This window comes from Lolium rigidum, chromosome 1 (assembly GCF_022539505.1).
Source record: "Lolium rigidum isolate FL_2022 chromosome 1, APGP_CSIRO_Lrig_0.1, whole genome shotgun sequence".
Lineage (NCBI taxonomy): Eukaryota > Viridiplantae > Streptophyta > Magnoliopsida > Poales > Poaceae > Lolium > Lolium rigidum.
In genome coordinates this window covers 65878212-65902167 of record NC_061508.1, presented here as the reverse complement: position 1 = coordinate 65902167, position 23956 = coordinate 65878212, and the positions used below count along the sequence as shown (strand labels likewise).

At 50.3% G+C, this 23956-nt stretch overlaps 1 protein-coding gene across 1 annotated transcript; it reads right to left on the bottom strand.

The window, feature by feature from the left end:
- Positions 1-8515: 8515 nt before the first annotated feature.
- Positions 8516-20299, bottom strand: LOC124646514 (O-fucosyltransferase 15-like). Its single transcript, XM_047186621.1, has 10 exons — positions 20048-20299; positions 19122-19211; positions 18943-19039; positions 18749-18810; positions 18072-18160; positions 17859-17979; positions 17621-17764; positions 11436-11764; positions 11039-11279; positions 8516-9489 (listed from the first exon to the last, which is right to left on the bottom strand). Exons 1-10 carry the CDS (start codon positions 20297-20299, stop codon positions 9178-9180), a joined length of 1737 nt encoding a protein of 578 aa, XP_047042577.1. The 3' UTR covers positions 8516-9177.
- Between the last annotated feature and the right edge of the window lie 3657 nt (positions 20300-23956).

Here is a 23956-nt window from a genome sequence, read left to right as displayed (position 1 = left end):
TTCACGTCCAGCTGCTCCTCTCCTCGTGCGATGCATGTCTCCTCTTGATACCCGATGATACATAAGTAATAGGACTTAGGCAGTATAAAGTTCTCATCAATCAAAGTACCGTTTAGAAACAAGTTCACCTGTTGTTTAAGTAGCTTCGCACGAGCTCTTGTAATTGGTCCAATCCGAACTTCATTGGACTTGAGCTTCACAGACAGGTTCATCTTCATTTGTTAATGACGGAGGTAGTAGTGAGGTAGGGATGTCCTCATCATCTCCCCCCCCTTCAAAAGGCGTCGACCCCGACGCTCCAAGGTCTTCTCCGTCATATGGTGTCAAATCAGCAACGTTGAAAGAATTACTGACACCAAACTCATCAACTGGAAGATCTATCGAGTATGCATTATCATTGATCTTGGCAAGCACTTTGTAAGGACCAGCACCACGAGGCTTCAACTTAGACTTCCGCAGCTTCGGGAACCTATCCTTGCGAAAATGTACCCGAGACCATATCACCAGGTCTGGAACAACATCTCTTTGCGCTTCTTGTTCATCCTTGCAGCATTGCTCTTGCCTTTCTTCTCGATCAACTCTTTAGTCTTCACATGGATCTTACGCACAAAATCCGCCCTCTTGGATGCCTCCATATTAACTCTCTCATGTATGGGTAAAGGCAACAAGTCAAGTGGAGTAATGGGTTTGAAACCATACACCACCTCAAAAGGACACAGCTCCGTGGTAGAATGTACCGCCCTGTTGTAAGCAAACTCTACATGCGGCAAACACTCTTCCCACTCCTTCAGGTTCTTCTTGATCATGGATCTCAACAGTTGTGACAAGGTTCGATTTACCACCTCAGTTTGACCATCAGTTTGAGGATGACAAGTAGTACTGAACAGTAGCTTTGTCCCCGCCTTTCCCCAAAGTGTCTTCCGTAAGTAGCTCATGAACTTCACATCACGATCGAAACAATAGTCTTCGGGACTCCATGTAGTCGAACAATCTCCCCGAAAAACAGGTTAGCAATATGCGACGCATCGTCGCTTTTGTGGCGAGCAATAAAGTGTGACATCTTAGAAAATCTGTCCACTACCACAAATATAGAATCATGGCCCCTTTTAGTACGCGGCAAACCCAACACAAAATCCATACTAATATCTTCCCAAGGTGTAGTAGGTGCCGGTAACGGAGTATACAAACCGTGAGGCTTCAGCTTGGACTTGGACTTGTTGCAAGTAATGCACCTCTTCACATACCCGTCCACGTCCCGCCTCATCTTTGGCCAATAAAAATGATCAGCGAGCATGAGTAGCGTCTTCTCACGCCCAAAGTGACCCATCAAACCTCCAGCATGTGATTCCTGCAATAAGAGCAAACGCACAGACGATTCTGGAACACATAGTTTGTTAGCTCGAAACAAGAACCCATCATGTATGTGATATTTTTCCCATGCTTTACCAAGAGCACATAAGCGATATGGTTCAGCAAAATCATGATCAATGGCATACAAATCACATAGTATCTCTAAACCAGGAATTTTAACATCAAGTTGAGTTAATAGCATATTCTTCCTAGATAGAGCATCGACAACAATGTTATCTTTTCCCTTCTTATGTTTAATAATGTATGGAAAAGACTCAATGAACTCAACCCACTTAGCAAGACGCTTATGCAAAGTAGATTGGGCTTTCGGGTATTTTAAAGCTTCATGATCGGAATGTATGATAAATTCTTTTGGCCACAAATAATGTTGCCAAACCTCAAGAACTCTAATTAAAGCATACAATTCTTTATCATATATAGGATAGTTCAACTTAGCACCAGAAAGTTTCTCAGAAAAATATGCAATTGGGCGACCCTCTTGCATCAACACACCACCAATTCCAATACCACTAGCATCACATTCAATCTCAAATTGCTTATTGTCAGGAAGTGCAAGCAACGGTGCAGAAGTTAACAATCGTTTCAGTTCATCAAAAGCATGATCTTGGGCAACGCCCCACTCAAAGACAACACCCTTTTTAGTTAATTCATTCAAAGGCGCAGCAATAGTAGAAAAATTGGGCACAAAACGGCGATAAAACCCAGCTAGACCATGAAAACTTCTAACTTGACTCACATTCATGGGAGTAGGCCAATTTTGAATAGCTTCAATTTTAGACACATCTACTTCTACTCCATGCTTAGAGACAACATAACCCGGAAATATGACCTTATCTTTGCAAAATGTGCACTTCTCAAGATTACCATAGAGTTTATTATCACGCAACACTTGCAAAACATGTCGAATATGTATAGTATGATCAGATTCATTGCGGCTGTAGATTAATATGTCATCAAAGTATACAACCACAAATTTGCCAATAAATTCACGCAAAACATGGTTCATTAGTCTCATGAAAGTGCTAGGTGCATTAGTTAACCCAAAAGGCATTACTAACCACTCATATAAACCAAATTTTGTTTTAAAGGCGGTTTTCCACTCATCCCCTTCTTTCATCCTAATTTGATGATAACCACTACGCAAATCAATTTTAGAGAACACAGCGAGCACCACTCAATTCATCTAGCATATCCTCTAAACGGGGAATAGGATGACGATATCGAATAGTAATGTTGTTTATAGCTCTACAATCTACGCACATACGCCAAGTACCATCTTTCTTAGGAACTAGAATAACGAGGAACAGCACAAGGACTAAGGCTTATGCGGATATAACCTTTGTCGAGTAGCGCTTGTACTTGCTTCCGTATCTCCTTCGTCTCTTCGGGATTAGTGCGATATGGCGCCCTATTGGGCAGCGATGCTCCGGGAATCAAGTCAATTTGATGCTCAATACCTCGCAATGGTGGTAGTCCTGCGGGTACCTCCTCCGGAAACACGTCGCCGAATTCCTGCAAAACACTAGAAACACCAAGAGGAAGAGGGGTCATGTCGTTAGAAACCAAAACCGTACCCCTGTACAAAAGCACAAGAGGCATGGCCGTAGGATCCTCACTAAATTCTCTCATGTCTTCTTTGGTGGCTAATGAGACTAAGGAATTCACTCTCTCACTTTTCGTTATATCACTCACGGCATTACAATTCTCTCGCCTATCTATGGATGCATCCTCCAAATTCACTTCAATCTTCTGACGAGACTCATTGACAATCTGTTGTGGTGACATAGGCTGTAAGTTAATTTTCTTGCCCTTGTACTCCAAGTGATATGTATTGGCTCGGCCATTGTGTTGCACGGAACGGTCATAGAGCCAAGGCCGACCCAATAAGAGGTGACAAACCGTCATAGGAACCACATCAAAATCAATGCAATCCTTATACGGTCCAATCTCAAACTCAACACGCACCATATGGTTTACCTTCATCTCACCATTGTCGCTCAACCACTTGAATATAATATGGATGCGGGTGCGGTAGGTACTTCAACTTCAGCTTGGTACATAACTCTTTGCTTGCTAAATTGCGGCAACTCCCGCCATCAATAATGACCTTGCAAGCCTTGTCAGGACCAACCAAAGCTTTGGTTTGGAACAAATTGCAACGCTGAGAGATGCACTAGGCAACACATTAAGAGCACGCTGCGACACAACAATGGTACGAGCATCAGAAGGATATGCATCTTCACCATCAGTGTCATAGGCATCATCGTCTGGAGCATTTGGATCAACATCATCTCCCAGTCTCATACTCATTGTCCTCATTGATAAACATGACTTTGCGGTTAGGACAATCTCTCTTGAAGTGACCCTTGCCACCACATGTATGACAAAGCATATCGCGGTTGCGCGGTGTAGACACACCAGAACCACTCGTACTTGCCGCAGATTCGGACTTCTTTGCATTAGATACATTGGAGACCGGTTTACTAGGCGGAGTAGAGTAAGGAACGGAGCGCGTTGACGGTGCCGGCGCCGTAGAGGGCGCGCGGGGTGTAAAACGCCCAGCTCCCGTAGCACGTCCTTTAACCTTTGCTTCTTCGACCAACCGTGATTCAGCTTCTCTTGCATGATGTAACAATTGATTCATATCGGTGTAGGTGTAATGACGAACAATGCCTTTAACGTCATACTTCAATCCATTGAGAAAACGCTGCATTGTCATCTCTAGAGACTCACGGACACGACCACGCTGCATAAGCATCTCCATCTCCATGTAGTATTCATCAACGAGTCTTCACACCTTGCCTCAATAGTGTTAGCTTATCAAATATATTCCGCATGTAATTTGTAGGCACAAAACGAGAAGTCATAACCTCCTTCATCGCACGCCATGTACGGATAGGTTGTGCACCATCTTCGTCGCGGTTACGAATCAAAGAATCCCACCAACGCAATGCATAACCATCAAATTCAGAAGAAGCAAGCTTGATCTTCTTATCTTCAGAGTAGTTGGGATGTAAGCTCCATAACTTCTCAATCTTGAGCTCCCAAGTGAGATATTCTTCAACATCAGCTCCTCCTTCAAACTTGGGTATGGAAAATTTGGGCTTACCCAAGCCGTCTTCTTCATCTTGCCCACGACCATTACGGCCAAGTGGAGCCCAACCACGCGGACGATGACCACGAGGCGAACCACGAGCATTGTGTACGTCATCTTCAAGCTCAGGGTCTTCATCATCGTCTTGTTGTTGTTGTGCAGTCAAATTCTCAATAGCGAGGCGCATATCGGCAAGATTGCGCTGTATATCAGTCATTTGATCAGCCAAACCAGTGACGGTGACATTAGTAGCATCCAACGTCTGTTTGATCTCGTCAACTGTACCCTTAAGCTCATCATCCGTAGTGCGGAATTCACGTCGCATCTCGTTACGAAGAGCTTCATACTCCCTCCATGTGATGATATCTCGCCGAATTCTTGTTTTCCTGATTAACAATCTTAGTATCACTAGCAGACATGATTAGTAGGTTAGTGCACTAAATCAAAAATATATGGTGGTACTCTCACAACTCACTCAAAACGGATAAGAAAAGGAAATCTTACCGTTCCAAAGTAAATTAGTGTTGCTTACCACTTGTAGTAACAACTAGTGCACGGATGTAGCGAAGCGAATATCAAGGGTATAAGAACAATCACACGACAAAGCAGGATATATGTGGGGCTGTAGGTAGGCTACCTATTTGCACCAATAACAAGCTCTAGCGCTGACCGTAGACAACCAATGATACTCACACAAGGCGATATAATGGGGCAATGCAACTATATGTGGAAAGGTTGCAATGCACAAGAGAGACGCTAGCAAAGCTCAACGAGACAGGCACAAGATTGCTCAACTACAGGTGCAGTAAAGAAAACTTAGGCCTTTCACTTGATTCAACTAGCACGACACTTTTCTTTTTGTATAACACACGCAGCTATGTAGCTCTTTTTGCTTCTTTTCAATTTTCTCTTTTTTTTTTTTTTTTTTATGACTCAACTCCTTGATAACACGGCCAACAAGATATGCCAAGCACCAAAACCCTAATGAGCAGCCTGTCGAGCGGTAAAACTAGTCTCTTCTGGGGAAGTTCCTAGTCACGTATATCGAAAGGCTTGTAGCTATGGTTTGGACAAACACACTCGTATGCTATGTGGACTCGGAGTAAACAAAACCGACTCTAGATGACAAACTAGATGAAAAGAAAACACAAACCCTAACAATTCTACTAGAAGAAAGATAAAGGTACGCAAAAACAACTACGAAAAGCAACTAAAACTCGAAATTAGTGCAATCTAAGGCGATGGCAAACCCTAACCCTAACTTTTTATGGCTTTTTCTGGATAGGACAACACTCACAACTCAACTATGGGGTGGATTGTGGATAGCTTACCGAGGAAAACTGGAAATCCGATACCAAGATGATAAGGGGTGGCCCGATCTTCTCGATAAGCAACGGTGGTGATGATGATCACGGGGTGATGGCAGCGGAGAAACACGACGATGTAGTGGATGATAACTTGTATGACGCAACGAGATCTCTCGATTGGTCCCTGTCGCCGGATGCAACAGCTCTCAACCCCGCAAGATATTCGCAACTCCACACACTTGCGCACGTAGCCGCCGACCACGAAGCGGTAAGTTGCAACCGTCTAATTCCCAATGGAACAGCGAGATCACACAAGACTTAAACAGGATCTACACAATATCCAAGCAATATGGTGTAGGGAATTCAATAGTTTTGCAGAGCAAACAACTAAGAACTAGGGTTTATCTTAAACGTGGTCTAAAGCAACTAGGGGGCGTCCTGGGCACTTATATAGGTGTCCGGGACGAGTTCCGGTCGAAAAGATACAAAAATAACCGACCCGGAATAGATCCGGTCGAGACAGACTCGGACCGGTCCGGTCCGGGATCCGGTCGACCGGGCCGTGGACCGGGCTGTCCGGTCCGTGGTCCGGTCGGACCGGGTTCGGACCGGCCGGTCCGGTTGGGGTCCGGTCAACCGGTCGGAAACCGGGAAGCTGCGAGTTTCCGGTCTGCCCCGGTACGATAATTCTCCTCCGGTTGGTGGCCGGTTTACGACCGGTCGACCGGGCCAGGGACCGGGCTGGCCGGTCTGGGGGCCGGTCTGACCGGGTTCTGGACCGGCCTGGACTTCTTCTTCTCCTCTCGCGCATTCCTCCCGCTCCTCCCTCGCGCGTCCATGAGATATCTTCATGTCCAGCTCCATGTCCAGCCTTCACGGCCTTCTTGACGTCCGTCTTCACGTCCAGCTGCTCCTCTCCTCGTGCGATGCATGTCTCCTCTTGATACCCGATGATACATAAGTAATAGGACTTAGGCGAGTATAAAGTTCTCATCAATCAAAGTACCGTTTAGAAACAAGTTCACCTGTTGTTTAAGTAGCTTCGCACGAGCTCTTGTAATTGGTCCAATCCGAACTTCATTGGACTTGAGCTTCACAGCAGGTTCATCTTCATTTGTTAATGACGGAGGTAGTAGTGAGGTAGGGATGTCCTCATCAAACATGGTCGCTGAAGACCATGCATGAGGTGATGACATGTTGCGTGATCATGCACAACATGATAGTTGAGAACGAGCGTCCTGATGGCCGCAATGAGAACCACTGGAACTTTCAAGGTGAGCTAGTTGTGCCACTCCCTCGGGCTTTATCTTGGGAGAACTATCTGCATATGAATGTTGAAATCACCGACGAGAATGTGCGCAAACGGCTCAGTGGGCATTGACTGGCCATGAAGACCATGCCTAGAGGAATACCATCTTATTTTCATGTAGACTTTTTAAAATTTGAATGTAATAAGGACTATGACTTAGTTGAATCTCTTTATTTTGTTGTTTTCAAACTTCATATTTCATGCCGACGCGGAAATGCTTCGGGCCGCTGGAGGCACCCCCAAGCGCAAACGGACACGCGGACAAAAACGGTCTTTTTCGCGTCCGTCGCGCGACATAAACGGACGCCTCGCGGACACTGATTTGCGTCGCGCCGCTGGAGATGCCCTAACGACCGGGCGCACACAAATTTTGAACCCAGATGCAACCCACACTTCCTGAAACAAAAAAAATGAAAAATTGATTGCGAATAAGAGAGAGATCTACTGCTCATATATGAATTTCTACTGAGTACTTCGCTGGAATTTGTTCGCCTGGATGTCCAGCGGAAAATAATTTTACAGGACCTGGTCCATGAATTTATCTCCCATTTATCTTTATGGACCACCTTCAGCCATTGACGCGTGGCATGTGTGGCAATTTAGATCCAAAATACTCCCACTGTCCCATCGAATTTGTTTATCAAAATTTAGATATATATAGATGCTTTAGTGTCTAGGTACATTCGAATCTGACAAATTTTGGACAACTTTCCCAAGACAGAGGAAGTAAAAAATCCTACGTTTTTCTTTGTAGAGTTGGTCTACCGGGGTAAACTTGTGGACCAGGTCTCAAATTTGTGGATTAGGTCTTATAAAATTATTTTCCATCTCCCGCTCAACACCTCCCTCCAACGAGAAATTGATTGCCATAATAGAGAGATCAACTGCTGAGATATGAATTTCTACTATTTATAAGATGATTGACTGTTTCCTTTCATGCCACTATTCGTCCCTTTGGTTCAAAAGAATGCACCCCAGAAAAACATTCACTTGACCCCCTTTAAGAATCTTTACGCGCTAAGTACAAGATCGAAGACTTTAGCAGCATAATAGCAGTCTAATTGTACCATTTCATGTGGTTTGACTTGGATTTGATTGTGTCTGTTAAGATTCCTGAGGACCAAATGCTAAGTTCTGCTACGGTTTTCAGAATCCGACAAACCAAATGCACCCTTAGTTAGATGGAAATCACAAAGTAGTATGCATCAAGAATTCTGCTAGGCTGCAATTCAGACAATCGTTGAACATATCAAATTGGAGATGCAGATGTACAAGTTAGAAACAGAAGAATAAGGGCTGGTAAGTAGATCGGATAGAATGGTCAGAAATTTCAACAGTGTTTTTGCCACCATCATCTGTTAAGGAAATTCTAAAAGAGAAACAAGCATGACTCATAACTCTGCAAGTCTGCCTTTGGATGATACAACATTCACACACACACACAAAAAGGATAGCCTTGCCCTCGTTGTAATTGTAAGTTTGTTCTTCGGTACAAAAGTTACAATTTACAAAGTATGTACGGCTCCTATAACACAGCACTACTCATCTGAGGAAGAACGTGAGCAAAATTGCATCAAGTTGACATTTCAGAATATGATTCACCAAATGGCGGCCGAAACCACAATAGATATGGCAACCCCAATGCAGAAAGCTAGAAGCCTGACTTGTCAAATGGTAGATTAACCCTGAAGTCATAGCAGAAATAATGTAGTTGGTTTTCCTTTGGTCAGATACAGGTAATGTACTTTCAGCCGCAATGGTTTTCCCTACTGAGACCTATCACGCAAAGGACCTTTGCATTTTCTTGGAAAAAACACCGTTGTTTGGCTGCAAAATTTTAGTTCTTGATCTACTCCCATCACACAGGAGGCAACAATCTGCCAGAGAATCCAAATCCAAGATGATATCAAGCTGACAAGGGCGATCGGCTAATGAATGCACAGTTGTTGTTCATCTCAAGTGAGAACTCAGCCACCCCATTTCCTAAGTTGATTCCCACAGTACTTCCGGGGCAAGCCATGTGTATCAGCCAAAGCGCCAAAAATAAGCTTTAGCTGCATAATACTGCTGTAGGCACAAGAAACTATGAAAAGATTTCAACTATCTGATCTGCACATACACTCTGGACAACGTGGATGTCTAAATACGCTTCTTGCAACTGGCCTCTCATGGACTTGCTTAGTTTGTTGTATGAGTTTCTTTACTCTAGTTTCAAATTCCTTCCACTCTATTGTGGCGTTCTTCACAAGTATGCTGGCTAGGCGCCGCTTGTTTGGTCTTATTGTGGGAAGGTCCCCACCACCATAGTACATACGGTATCCTTGAACGAGAGAAGAAAACTGGCTGCCTGGGTCAGTCATAGCAAATGCATCGGCTGATGCACATGCAATAAAGTCCAGAGCTGCCAACTGCAAATGGCAAGAGCAAAATTGAAATTATTCTGTGAAGTAAAATCCGAATTTCTCAAATATTACCTTCATTCCAAAATGTAAGCCTGTTTAGAAAGCTAATTTAGCTTTCTAAAAAGAATTAACTTTCTAAATAGGCTTACATTTTGGAACGGAGGAAGTATAACACAAATTCTGATATTTCCTTGTCACGTATGCTACTCTACTAGTTCAAACTTGGAACTTGTGTTTCTCAAATGAGTCATCTTAGAACGGAGCTGACAATAAATAAATATAAGTACATAACAAAATACTTTGAGAGAATAGACACAATACCATTAGTCAAAATCGAACTTATCAAAATAGCACCGGAAAAATCACACTTGCCAAAATACCACTGCCGTTTAGGTTTTTGATGCCACAATGCCACTACCGTGAGTTGTCAAGGTTATTACGTTAGTCAAACTGAGTGGTAGTTGTCAGTTTATTTGGAATGCCCAAATTACCCTCATCTAGACCAAGCAAAAAAAGATCAGCTCCTTCTCATGGCCGACCGGAGCAGACCAAAATTCTCCAGTCTCCTTCTCACGGCCGACCATGGCAGCGCGCCTGACAGCTCAATCCCAGCGCCGGCCGTGGCTCTCTCCCCTCTGAATCCCTCACTCAGCTCCACTCCTGTGCCCGACCGCTTCAGCCTAGCGCCGCTGGCAGTTCTCTCCTTCTTGGCACACGATCCCGTCGTGGCTAAGCCCGACGCAGGGCACGGCAAGGCGACCTGCAGGCGACGCGAGGAAATGCGCCCTCCGCCGCGCCCTCCCGTGCTCGTCCGGCGCGCGACTCTCCCCGCCCCTCCCAGCTCTGCCCGACGCTCCTTTGCTGCATCCTCTACGGTATTGCTTCTTCTCAGCCTTCTCTTACCCTCTTAGGTTACAGAGTACTGTTATTCGTAGACTGCGCCCAGAAAATTCAGATTTTGCTGTTTGTGTGTTTCAGCGTGAATTGATGGACGATTTTAGTGTAGAAATAGATGTCAAATGGTGCTCAATGTTATTGAACTGATGTTGTCCAAATGCTTCTGGAATACACGATCTGGTGCTGAAAATGTTGCTGACCATGTCTGAAGAGGCAAGGTCATGTAAGTCTTTTTTTGTGGGTGTTTGTCTGAGTTGGTGCATAATGGTATTTTGGCACAAGAAACCGAAACTGTGTGGTATTTTGGCAAGTGTGGTTTTTCCGGTGCTATTTTGGCAAGTTTGGTTTTGACTAATGGTATTGTGGCTATTCTCTCAAATAGTTTCGTGCCCACATGAGTCACCTTCAGAGCGGAGCACATAAAATTAGAGCATGTCTAGTGTTGCGCATTCAATCTTGTATTCATTTTTATCAAATAGTAGGGTAAATATAAGAAACACTTTTTTTTCTCATGATGTTCTGTAGTTCATACCCATCTGAATTTGACACCTTCAACAAGCATGTTTACTAATATATAATTTATATTCATGTCCGACGACAATGTGTTTGCTTCTTTTCTACCTATACGGAATCAAAATAAATATCTTATAAGAGTTACCTGTGATGAGAAGTTCCTGAACGGTTCAAGCTCCGATGGAGAGAGAAGTGTTTCTTTAGTTACTAAAGCAGGATACAGACGACTTATGGCGTCCAGCCTATGCCTCCCACCATAAATTTCAGCACCTGCAATGTATATACTAGTGCGGCGCTTGAAACCAATAGCAGCAAGCATAAGCACAGCCTCTTCAGGTGCAAGGGGGCATTTGCCTTCAGATCGCAAGAAAGCAGCTGAGGGCAACCTGAAAGAGTAGTTGGACTTTCAGAAATAAATACTTTTTCTAAAATGAACAATAAATTTGATTGGATGGCCTATTGGTTTGGCATAGAACATCTGTCCATTTCACAGTCATGAATACCCAAGGAGCATGAAAAAAAAAACTGGATGGAAAACATACTTTGTTGCCTTCTTAAGTTCAGTCAGTGCAGGAAAGTGGATTTGACGGTACATCTCTAGTTCCTCTTCCTCGTCTTTACCACCACCAAAGTAACACAATGAGTATGCAACCATATCAATCTCAAATCTGAGATGAACAGCAAGATATTTGGAGGACTCATTCCTGTTCCCAGCGGGGATGGATTTACTAGCAAAGTGACCTAAGAGATTATCTTCCAAAGGTGACAAATGGGGCATGTGACCATGCAGTCTCTTTACAAGTAATGCACCAGTTTCCTGTATTTTATGTACGAACCGAAGAGCATGGAAGTTACATCTGCATCGCAGTCTCTGTAAAACAGTAAGCATACATAGTCAGAACATGCTTTTGAATTATTATTTTCTTAGCAACATAGTGAAATTCTAATGCATTATAGATGTTTCTTGTATATGTGTAGCTAAATCGGCAACAGAGCAACAAGAAACCTAGCAAACAACATAGTTATAGCTTCTTCTTCTTCTTTTTGACAGGAATAGTTATAGCTTCTCCTTCTTCTTTTTGACAGGAATAGTTATAGCTTCTATAATATCTCAGTCCATACATGAGTTTCAAGTTTCAACTCATATCATAGCTCAAGTAGGTGGTATGCCTCTAGTCATAATACTGACCTATACACGCAAGAAGCCCACTAGTGGCTAGTTGTGGGCTTAGCCCAAGTAAATTAGGGGCTTAGCCCAAGTAAATTAGGGTTTAGAGGAGGCCGTCCTCCTATATAAACACAACACATGAACCTTTCGTGATTAATCAGACAAATATTCAGTATCATACTGTCTCGTCTCCTGAAGGGAGACGGGAGACCCCCTGCGCCCAGCCGCACCTAACCCTAGCCGCCGCCTCCTTCCTCCGCGACGGCGCCCAGCCGCCGGCGCCGAGTCCTCCAGCCTCTCCGCCCTCACTTCCACCCTTACAACCTCCGCCCTAGACCCGGTAGAACCCTAGCCCCTACCACTTTGGTATCAGATTGCCTAGGTCTAATGGGCTCCAACAGCCCCACCGCCACATCCGCCGCCGCAACCAACACCACCCCCGCCACCTCCACCGCCATGACAGGCGCCCACGCGCCGCAGGGGGCCGCCGCCGCCGCCGACGGAGACCAGGGGGCCGCCGCCGCCGCTGCCATCCAGGCCGCCGCCGCCGCCCCCACGGGCCTCGACCTCCTACCCGCTACACTGGCGGACCTCGCCGACAGTCTCCGCGCCATCCGCTTCGAGCTCGCGGAGATCAAAACCGGCCAGCACCCGCCGCCCCCACCGGCCGCCGTCCCGGCCCTGTCCGCCACCCCGACACCGCCCGCCTACGTCGCCAGCAAGGGCCGCCCCGCGTGGTGGCCGCCATCGCCCTCGCCAATCCCCACATGGACCGACGCGTCGCCCGTCTACACTCAGACTGCGGCGCGGACGACGGTTCAGCAGCCCACCCACACCTTTGGCGGTCTCGGCGGGTTTGCTGCCCGCTTCGCCGAGAGCACGTCCTTCACCCCGGGCCGCCGAGAGGGCGCCTCCGGGGTCACGCCTCTGGCGCAGCAGCCGCCCCGCTTCACCAAGCTGGAGTTCGCCACCTACGACGGCGCCACCGACCCCCTGAACTGGCTGAACCAGTGTGAGCAATTTTTTCGGGGGCAGCGGACGCTCAGCACCGACCGCACGTGGATCGCCTTCTATCACCTACGGGGCGCCACGCAGACTTGGTACTACGCCCTCGAGCAAGACGAGGGCGGGATGCCGCCCTGGGAGCGCTTCCGCGACCTGTGCCTCCAGCGGTTTGGGCCAACCCTCCGCGGCAGCCGCCTCGCCGAGCTGGGACGCCTCGCCTTCACCACCACGGTCCAGGACTTCGCCAACTGCTTTCAGGACTTCGCCAACTGCTTTCAGGCGCTCGCGTGCCATGCCCCGGGAGTCTCGGCGCGGCAGCGCGCCGATCTCTTCGTCGGCGGCCTCCCAGACTACATCCGCGTCGACGTCGAGATGCGCGAGCCTACGGACCTGCAGACGGCCATGTACTACGCACGGGCCTACGAGCAGCGCGCCATCGCCATGCAGCAGGTCTAAGCGCAACGTGGCAGCGCTCGTCCCGCGCTCCGACCCGCACCGACGCCCGCCGCCCGCCGCGCCCGCGCGCCGGCCGGCTGCGCCGCGGGCCTCCCTGCGCCGACTCGCCCCTTCAAGCGGGCCGGCGGCCGCGGAGCGGCTCGAGCGGCACCGCCGGGGGTTGTGCTTCAACCGCGACGAGAAGTACGCGCCGGGCCACACGTGCGCCCGCCTCTTCTACTCGGGAGACCGTCGACGACGCCGACGTTGAGGCCCTCACCGCCGAGCTCGCGGCCGCCACCATCACTGAGGCCGGTGTCACGACCTACGCGCCGGTCGACGCGTCCGCCTTCGTCGTCTCTCTTCATGCTATGGCGGGCATCAAGACGGCAAAGATGATGCTGCTCCCGGTGACGATTAATGGGGAGCGTCTCATTGCGCTGGTGGACACGGGCTCCACGCACAACTTCCTGTCCAACACCGCCATGCGCCGCCTCGCTCTCCAGCCGGCGGGATCGGAGAAGTACAGCGTCACCGTCGCCAACGGGGGCCGTCTTACGTGCCAGGGCGTGGCGCGACAGGTTCCCGTGCTCGTAGGCGACGAGCCGTTCTCCATCGACTCGCGTCGGCATCGACTTGGGCTGCTACGACTTCATCCTCGGCCTCGACTTCCCGAGCACCTTAGGCCCCATCTCGTGGGACCTCGACGTGCTGTCCCTCATCTTCTCGGCGCGAGGGCAGCCGCCGTGTTCACCGGACGGGCGTGGGCAGCACTCGGTACATCCCCGCGGCTCCACCCGATGGCCGCCGCGCTGACGAGGCGCATCCGCTCCTCGGCCGACTTATCGCAGGCAGCACGGCGACCTCTTCGACGAGCCGCAGGGGCCTCCCTCCCTCGCGACCCCGTGACCACCGCATACACCTGCTGCCGCCGAACACGGCACCCGTAGGCCGTGCGGCCGTACGGCATGCCCCAGCTGCGTGAAGGACGAGCTCGAGCGCCGGGTGGCGGTCATGCTAGCACAGTGGCATCATTCGGATTTCGACGTCGCCATTCCGCGCCCCGTGCTCCTTGTGCGCAAGGCCGACGGCACGTGGCGCTTCGCATCGACTTCCGCGCCGTCAACACCGTCACGTCCAAGGACAAGTTCCCCATCCCCGTCGTGGATGAGCTCCCGGACGAGCTGCATGGCGCGCGCTTCTTCACCAAGCTCGACTTGCGCTCGGGCTATCATCGAGTGCGCATGCACCGGACGACATCGCCAAGACGGCGTTCCGCACTCACCATGGCCACTACGAGTTTTTGGTGATGCCGTTCGGCCTCTCCAACGCACCGGCGACCTTCCGGGCCCCGATGAACGACGTGCTCAGCCCCTACTTACGCCGCTTTGTGCTTGTTTTCTTTGATGATATTTTGATCTACGAGCGCATCCTGGGCGGAGCACCCGCAAGCACGTGGCCATCATCTTCAACGAGCTTCGAGCGCATCGTCTTCATCTCAAGCGCTCGAAGTGCTCGTTTGGCACGACCTCCGTCGCGTACTTGGGCCACGTCATCTCCGCCGACGGTGTCGCGATGGACGCGGACAAGGTCGCCGCCGTCGCCGCCCGGCCGACGCCCCGGCCGCCACGAGCTCTTCGCGGATTTTTGGGCCTCGCGAGGATACTACCGGCGGTACATCCAGGACTTCGGCCTCATCGCCGCGCCTCTCACGCGCCCGCTTCGCCGCGACGCCTTCTCCCGGGACGAGGAGGCGGCCACGGCCTTCGCCGCCCGCGGCAGAGCACTCACGACGGGCCCCGTTCTTCGGATGCCGGACTTCGACGAGCCGTTCGTGGTGGATCGCGACGCCTCGGCATCGGCTTCGGCGCCGTCCTTCACCGGGGCGAGGGGCCACTCGCTTTCTTCAGTCGCCCCTTCGGCGCGCGCCACCACAAGCTCGCCGCATATGAGCGCGAGCTGATCGGGCTGGTCCAGGCGGCGCGCCACTGGCGGGCGTATCTTTGGGGCCGGACGTTCCGTGTGCGCACGGACCACTACAGCCTGAAGTTCTTGCTGGATCAGCCTCTTCGGCTTCGACTTCACCGTCGAGTACCGCCCCGGCCGCCTCAACACAGTCGCCGACGCCCTGTCCCGCCGCGACGTTGACGACGCGCCCACGGTCGGTGCAGCACTCTGCATGCACTCCGGGCCATCTTTCGCCTTCATCGACGAGGTTCGCCGCGCTACTGCCGAGGCTGCGGATGCGCAGCAGCTGCGCCGGTGCTCGGCCGACGGCGAGCTGGCCGCGCCATGGCGCCCGGACGAGGGACTACTCCTCCATGGGCGCCGCATCTTCGTGTCGGATCATGGAGACCTGCGCCACCGGGCCTTGTCCTTGGCGCATTCCGCAGTCACGAGGGCGTCCGGAAGACCCCGCACCGTCTCCGCGCTGATTTTTACATTCCAGGGGATGGCGCCCGGTGCGAGACCGGGTGCGGGCGTGTGTCACATGCCGGCGGAACAAGACGGAGACGCTCCGTCCGGCGGGCTTACCGCAGCCCACCGGACGTGCCGTCCCGGTGTGGGCGGACATCTCCATGGACTTCATCGAGGGGCTGCCGAAGGTTGGCGGCAAGTCCGTCATCCTCACGGTGGTCGACCGCTTCTCCAAGTACGCGCACTTCATCGCCCTCGGCCATCCCTATACTGGCAGGCGTCCGTGGCACGCGCCTTCTTCGACGGCATCGTTCGCCTCCACGGGTTTCCATCCTCCATCGTCGGTGATCGTGATCCCGTGTTCACGGGTCACGTCCCGGAGGGACCTCTTTGGGTTGGCGGCCGTGAAGCTCCGCATGAGCACGGCGTTTCATCCTCGGACGGACGGCCAGTCCGAGGTCGTCAACAAGATCATCGCCATGTACTCGCGGCGCATCACCGGGGATCGTCCACGAGCTTGGGTGGACCGGGCGGCGTGGGCCGAGTATCGCTACAACACGTCCAACCACTCCGTGCCGCACGCCACTCCCTTTGAGGTGGTCTACGGGAGGCCACCGCCGGCGATGCTTCCCTATGCGCCCGGCACGGCACGTACCGAGACGGCGGATGACCCGCTCGCGTACCCGCGACGAGATATCGGCCGAGGCGCGCCGGCCGACTTCTTCGGGCTCGGCGGCTGGCCGAGAGGTACTATGATGCACACCATCGCGAGGCGGAGTTTGCGGTGGGCGACTGGGTCTGGCTACGCCTTCTTCACCGGACGACCCAGTCCTTGGACCCGCGCTCCAGGCGCAAGTTGGGACCTCTTTACGCCGGTCCCTTCCGTGTGCTAGAGCGCATCGGCACGCTCACCTACCGTCTTGAGCTGCCCGCGGGCTCGCGCCTCCACGACGTCTTCAACGTCGGCCTCCTGAAGGCCTACCGTGGCGACCCTCCGTCTGCACCACCAGCTCTTCCACCTACTTCGGATGGGCGTCTCGAGCCTCGCCCGGCGAGTGTGGCTCGCGTAATGAAGGCCCAGCAGCGACGTGGTGTTTGGCACGTCTTGGTGCATTGGACAGGCATGCCAAAGGACGAGGCGACTTGGGAGAAGCTTGAAGATCTCCGCCAGCAGTTTCCAGAAGTTCAGCTCGAGGACGAGCTGTTTGAGAAGGCGGGGAGAGATGTTATGGTCGGTATGACCTATTCACGCAAGAAGCCCACTAGTGGCTAGTTGTGGGCTTAGCCCAAGTAAATTAGGGGCTTAGTCCAAGTAAATTAGGGTTTAGAGGAGGCCGTCCTCCTATATAAACACATGTACCCTTCGTGATTAATCAGACAAATATTCAGTATCATACTGTCTCGTCTCCTGAAGGGAGACGGGAGACCCCCTGCGCCCAGCCGCACCCAACCCTAGCCGCCGCCTCCTTCCTCCGCGACGGCGCCCAGCCGCCGCCGCCGAGTCCTCCAACCTCTCCGCCCTCACTTCCACCCTTACAACCTCCGCCCTAGACCCGGTAGAACCCTAGCCCCTACCAAATACACTGCCCACTACCGGTATTTATGCAAGCTAGAGTAACAAAGTTTGAAGATAACTCAAAGAATTTCACATGCACGTGGCTTTACAGGTAAATAGAAGCAATCAATAGAAAATGAAAATACCTGAAGTTCAAAAGGTATTGGGTCAAAAGATAAACGATTACCAAATCCCACAAAGTGGACAACTCTATTCTTCAGTAAAATTGGTAGTATCTTTTTTACATATATACTTGGCTTTGCCTCTTTCATGACATCTGTATCATTGACCTGCAGAAGAATAAGAGAGTTGGGCAATAAAAGATGAGTACCAAAACCCTTTTTCCATCTTTCTAGACCTTCCACCAAAATTTAGATTACTTACAAGGCTACCGATCGCCTCCAAGTCTAATGATTGCAACTCCAAAGGAAGCTCCTTCACAATCCGAATATCAGATTTCAAATATTTGATAAAATAATCCTCCTGATATATATCTCCAAACTGGCTAAGATATTGAATTTAATTTGTCATTTTAGGACATAATAGAATTATTCAATCACTGAACAATCTATCAACACACAAGACCAAGATATATACCTTTTGTCCAGCCAAACATTACTATACAAGAATTTGGGAATGACAAGAGTTGCATTGAGCAATCGGGAAACAGTAACAGCATTACAGATCTGTTAAAAGATAAAATGAAATGCAATTAAATTAATGAAATAAGTTTGAATAGCAATTCAAAAATATCTAAACTTTATCTGCAATTCACTTCAAGAAATTTGATTAAATTATGCCAGCGTCGTTCCAAATCACATAAGATACAAACATGTTCTAGTATTAGCATTAGAATCCTCTTGCCCCAAATCACTGTCAATTAAAAGCCTTGGATTTGGGATTTATGCCAATAAGAATGTTTGCCATCATTGGACAAGCTCTGACATAGTATTTATGTAAAACCTTTTTTATAAAAAAAAATATAAGTACAGAACCTTACTGTACTCTCTGCATAGGTCATAAATCATAACTGATTACTTAGCTGGAAAATATATGCATTAAATATATGAGCCTCTGAACTGAATGACGGTAGTATGATACTGATTGTCATTATTCATCTAATGAATCAACCAGAGAATGTTAGAATTTAAATAAATGACCATGCTTTCATCAAGGAACAGAAAAAAGAACAGAATCTTCTCCTGATAGTACACAGAAGCATCAAGGAATAAATATAACACACCTGATGTTACACATTAGTCAAAACTACTCACCGCTACCCTTTGCTGGTTTATTCCGCCATTTGCACTGATGATGATGTAACCATTGACTCCCTCTGCAATTATCAAAAAGGAGGTATAATAAAACAACAGAACAATAAAAAATGGGTGTAAATACAGAAAATCGATACTAGTGTGTGTAATTGTAAAACAACAACAGTGAAGCTTAACTGACAAACTGATTCTACCTGATACTTCTGAATCCCTTTGGTCAGAGCAAGGTCTCCACAAAGTAGCATTTATCGGCTCTTTCCACAAGTCTTTGGGTTCCGGCCTACTCTCTGCCTAGGTAATTAACATTATACATTACAAACAACAAGCTTTTGTGAAGATGCAAATAACAGACATTTGCATTTATGAACACTACCTCTGCCAATGCATGGGCTGCTAAAGCAAGCAGGCGGGTGAGCATGACCTTATGAGGCATCTTCCCTTTGTCAGCAGCACGCACCTCTTCCTTGAAACATTAGAGCAGTAAAAGTCATTCCTCAGAGATGCGGTACTATATCCAACAGAGTACATATTTATCTTCTTTACAAAAAAAAAATTTATTCCCTCAAACAAGATGTACCTTATATGTCCTTCCAGAATGACATTATCTTAAAATACAAATCTATGACAGTAACTGAAATGAGGAACTTGTATACACTACTCCAGGCATTAGAGTACTCCCTATACTCCAAAATCCCAGAAAGTTCTTCTAAAGGTCGTTAAAAACAGTTGGGAAAAAATCGACATTAATAGAGCATGCATCTACAATAACATATAAATAAATTGATTCAAATCCGAATTCGACAACACAATGATAGTAAGAAAGGCAAATCATGTTATGGAAAGTGTCTAATTCAAAATTGGCTTTGAATAAGTAGCGCATAGATTCTGTTGACAGCATGATTTTTTTTTTATTCCTTGTCAATGTGTGGATTGAATAAAGATTTGAATTTTTCTGGCATGGAGGAAACATTTCCGGAAATGCTCTCGTCCTTCCACAGATATACTCATGACCTTAAGAGGGCACATTTCAGGGCTCAGTAGTCCTAAAGCAAGTTATTGTAATCTTGTCACAGTTGATATGAAATTACAAACTTTCTATTGGCGAGCAGAACTTTGACTTGGAAGCATATGAATCACTAGCTAGCGCTGCAACAGACTAAAATCAGCTATTCTCGAGCTTTGTGGAGACGAGCAACGAGTTTAAGCTTTCACCCCCGCAATGGCATAATTCCAGCTCCCTAATCTGATGAATGCCACGAAGCACGCATCTACCACACAAAGAGAAGCACCGGCATTTACCAGGGTGGAGAGCGAGGAGTTGGCCGGGGACGGCGGGTGGCGGCGGAGGCGGAAGCGCGGGCGCGCGGCGGGGTCCTGGAGGCGGGAGAACATCCACCAGTTCATGAGGAAGAAGAAGGCTACGAGGGCGGCCCAGCAGAGCAGCCCGCGCGGGCGGCGCCACGGCCTGCGCCGCCGCCTGGCCCGCAGCAGCGCGGAGGCGGCCGGCGAGCTCGCCGCTGCCGGCGGCGGGAGCAGCGGCGCCTCCGTCATCCGCAGCGGCGGATTTGGATCTCGGGTTTGGTGGGAGTGGGAATCGAGCGAGCCCCAGCTGCGTGGGTGGGAAGGAAGGGAGCGAGCAGAGAGAGTGGTGGTGTGATCGGAGTGGGTTTAGCGATTGATTGCGAGCTCTCTTAGTTTAGTTTAATGATGGAAAGTTGGAGTTGTCGTGCAGATCGGAGGAGGAAGGCTGCTGGCAGGGAAGGAAGGTGAGGCCACTCACGTGCGGTGAGCGTGCGCTTTTTTTCTCTTTTCTTTTCTTCTTTTATTTTTGAGTGTGCTTTTTTGTTTTAGCAGAAATATATTTATGCTTATCTCATTGCAATTACATAAGAGCATCTCCAGTCGTGTCCCCCAAACCGTCCCCCAAAGGAATTAGGGGCGCGCCGGACAAAAAAACGTTCCCAGACGAGTCCTCCAAAGCCGATTTTGTCCGGCGCGGCCCGATAAGGCGTCCGGCGCCCCGAGCCCGTCCCCGCCCCACAGGGGACGCTCCGGCCATGCCGGACATAACGAAAAGCGAGGCGGGGAGTGGCGGGGCCGACGCGTCAGCGACTCATTCAAGTTTGGACCTAACCGTCGCCTACCTCGCGGCGGAAGTTGTTCGCGCGTAGTGACACACGACAACATCTTTGCCTTAATGGCGACGGAGGGGCAGGCGAGACGTCTCGTCGGTGATGCGCAGCCTCCACGCGTCGCCGGCGTTCGCACACCACCGCGTGTTCCCGCGCTTTCTTCCCGCCTCTTCTCGCCTCTTCCCGCGCTTTCTTCCCGACGCCGGCGTCTATAAAAGGCCCTCCCGGCTCAATGGCAGCCAGTACAGCCGCTGACACCCCTTTCTCCGCCACAAGCACAACCCTCGTCGCTCCACCGCCGTCTCCTCCACCACCAGTGCGCAAAGATGAACCGCCCCAACGACGGCCAGTTCCCTCCACCGTCTCCTCCACCACCACCGGATTTGCAGTTCGACATCAACGTCGCCGCCAGGGAAGAGCGGCAGCGGCGAGGGATGGAGGCTTGGCGTGCACATCGTCAGCAGCAGCGGGAGGCACTCAAGCAGCAGGCCCGCCAGCAGCGTGAGGCGGCGCACACGGCGGCAGAAGCGGCGTTCTACGCCCCTGACCCTGCAGCTGACGAGAGCGCGGCAGCAGCGTGGCAGGAGGAGGCGCTGGCGGACACCATTGCGCAGTTCGATGCCTCCATGGCATAAGAGGCGCGGCACCGCCAGACGGAGGAGATTGCCCAGCGGTGGGCTGATGAAGGCCATCATCAGCGCGAGGAGCGGGATGCGTTGTACCGCGAATGGTGGGCGGCGATCGAACGCCGACGGCGGGAGTCGATGGAGCAGTCGCTGCAGCTGGCGGTGGAGGAGCGTCAGCGGCAGGAGGCGGCGCTGGCGTCAACGGAGGCGGCCTGGGGGAGGCGGGCGGATGCGTTGGCGGCGGAGGCCGACGTGTCGGTGGCGCGCCTGGAGGCGCGAATGGAGGAGGAGGGGGAGGAGACGGAGGTCGAGGCGGAGGAGGAGGAGACGGAGGCCGAGGCGGAGGAGGAGGAGACGGAGGTCGAGGCGGAGGAGGAGGACGACGACTTCGAGTGGTCCGACGACGACGGGCCGCACCCGGACGAGACGACCGATCAGCAGCACGCGCTCGTCGAGTCCTTCGAGTCGGAGAAGAAGCTCCAGGACGCCGCCCGTGCCCACGAAGAGGCGCAGATTCACCTCGCCGTCGAGCTCTCCCTCCAGACGGCGCAACAGGGGAGGGCAGGCGATGACGCCCTGCTGGAGCAGCGACGTCTGGCCACCGCCCTACGCATGGAGAGGCGCTGTAACACCCCAAAATTTCAAAGCAAAGAAGAATCAATTTCCATTTATCAAAAATTTAGAGTCAACAAAAACTTGCCTATTTCAAAATCTTTTCTATTAGGTGAATGCATGAATGTTTTGATGTTGCCATGATTGTTTGTTTGAAGTGTTGAACATGTTCCTAAACCCTAAACCTTGCCCCTTTTTAATCAAAGAGAAACAAAGAAAAGAAAATAAAAAGAGAAGCATATGTGAGCTTATGGCCATTTTTGCAAATAGTGGCCTATGCCATATTTACTTTACCAAAATGGTTGGAAACCATTAATAAACTCAACCTAACACTCAATCAACCCAAAAGAGTACAATTTGGTCAAAGAAAATGAAATCAAATAAAAAGAAAATGAAAAACCCTTGCACATGTGATAATGGTCATATGTGACAATTTTAACATGATGCCCACTTTGCACCCCTGTGGTAATTATTTTCTAAACCAAACCTTCTCATCTTTTTGTCCAGATCTATAGTACACATAAAAGTGAACAAATTTGTGTTGGCCAACCTTGCTGATTCAAATTCAAATGATTTTGAATGGCATTCAAAGTGGCAACATTGAAACAGAATCTAGATCAACTCAAATTTGATTTTCACCAAACCAACTCCAATTTTCAAACCAAGGTCATCAAGAGGTGCCAAACTTTATTTGAATCACTCCCATAAAAGATTTTGGCAAAATTCAAATTCAAATCTCTTTCGGCCATTTCATCAAACACTTGGTGGGCACAATCTGGTTATGTGCATACACCTCTTTATCCAACATGTTTTAGCCTAAACCATCCATGCTTTGTGATCATCATTGTCCTCTTGCACCCTCTGGACCAAGCCATTCCCTTGCACCACTGTTCAAAGGAGAGGAATGACCAATGCCAAGCCCATGTCATGCACATGCCACCCACCATGCCATTCTCCTCTCCTCTCACCTCTGGTCTACCTCAGCATGTCCTGGAAGTTGACCTTGCTCACCTGAACCTGCTCATGCCAGCCATCGACCAAGCAGAGCACGATATTTCTCAGGCCAGTACACGCCCATGTCACCCAGTGACGCCAGGACCGGCATGGTCGCGACGCACGGGCACGCCAGAGCACGCGCTCGCCCCGTCGACTCCGTCCTCGCCTTGACCTCAGCGCCTGCCCTGAGCCTCGCCAAGACACCAGGAACACGCCAGACATGCCCCCTCTCTCTCCCGTGCCCTGTCGCCATCGTCCTCGTCGTCGACGTCCGCCACGGTACCGTCGGACAAGATGAGCTCACGATCGCGTTGGACCTCCATTTTTTGTGCCGAGACGCGCGTGATGATCGCCATGACGTAGAGAGCAGCGTTGTGTCCTCGCCCACGCCTCTCCGCCGCTGTAGCACCGTCGACATGATCGACCTGTCCGTGAGCCTCGGCACCTCTCGCCCGCTATAAATAGAGGACTCCCCCGCTCGATTTCTCCACACCATTCTCTTCCTCTCCTCTCACTGAGCCTCCTCGAGCACTGCCCCTTCCCAATTTAGCCCACCGTGCCCCAATTGATCGCCGGAGTACCGCTGGAGCCGTCGCAGAAGGAGCCGGCGATTGGAGCCACCCCAGGAGCTGCCGCCGGTACCAGGAGCTTCGACGTCGTCGACAACACCGATCTACCTCATCGCCGACGATCGCCGGACCTCCGGTGAGCCTCCGACCCCCTAGGTTCGCCGCCAGTAGGGTTCGCGCTCGTCGTTGATGACGACGCGCCTCGACCGTCGATCTTCGTTCTAATCCAACGGACCCCTTTCTCTCATACCGATTCGGGTTTAATTAGTCACT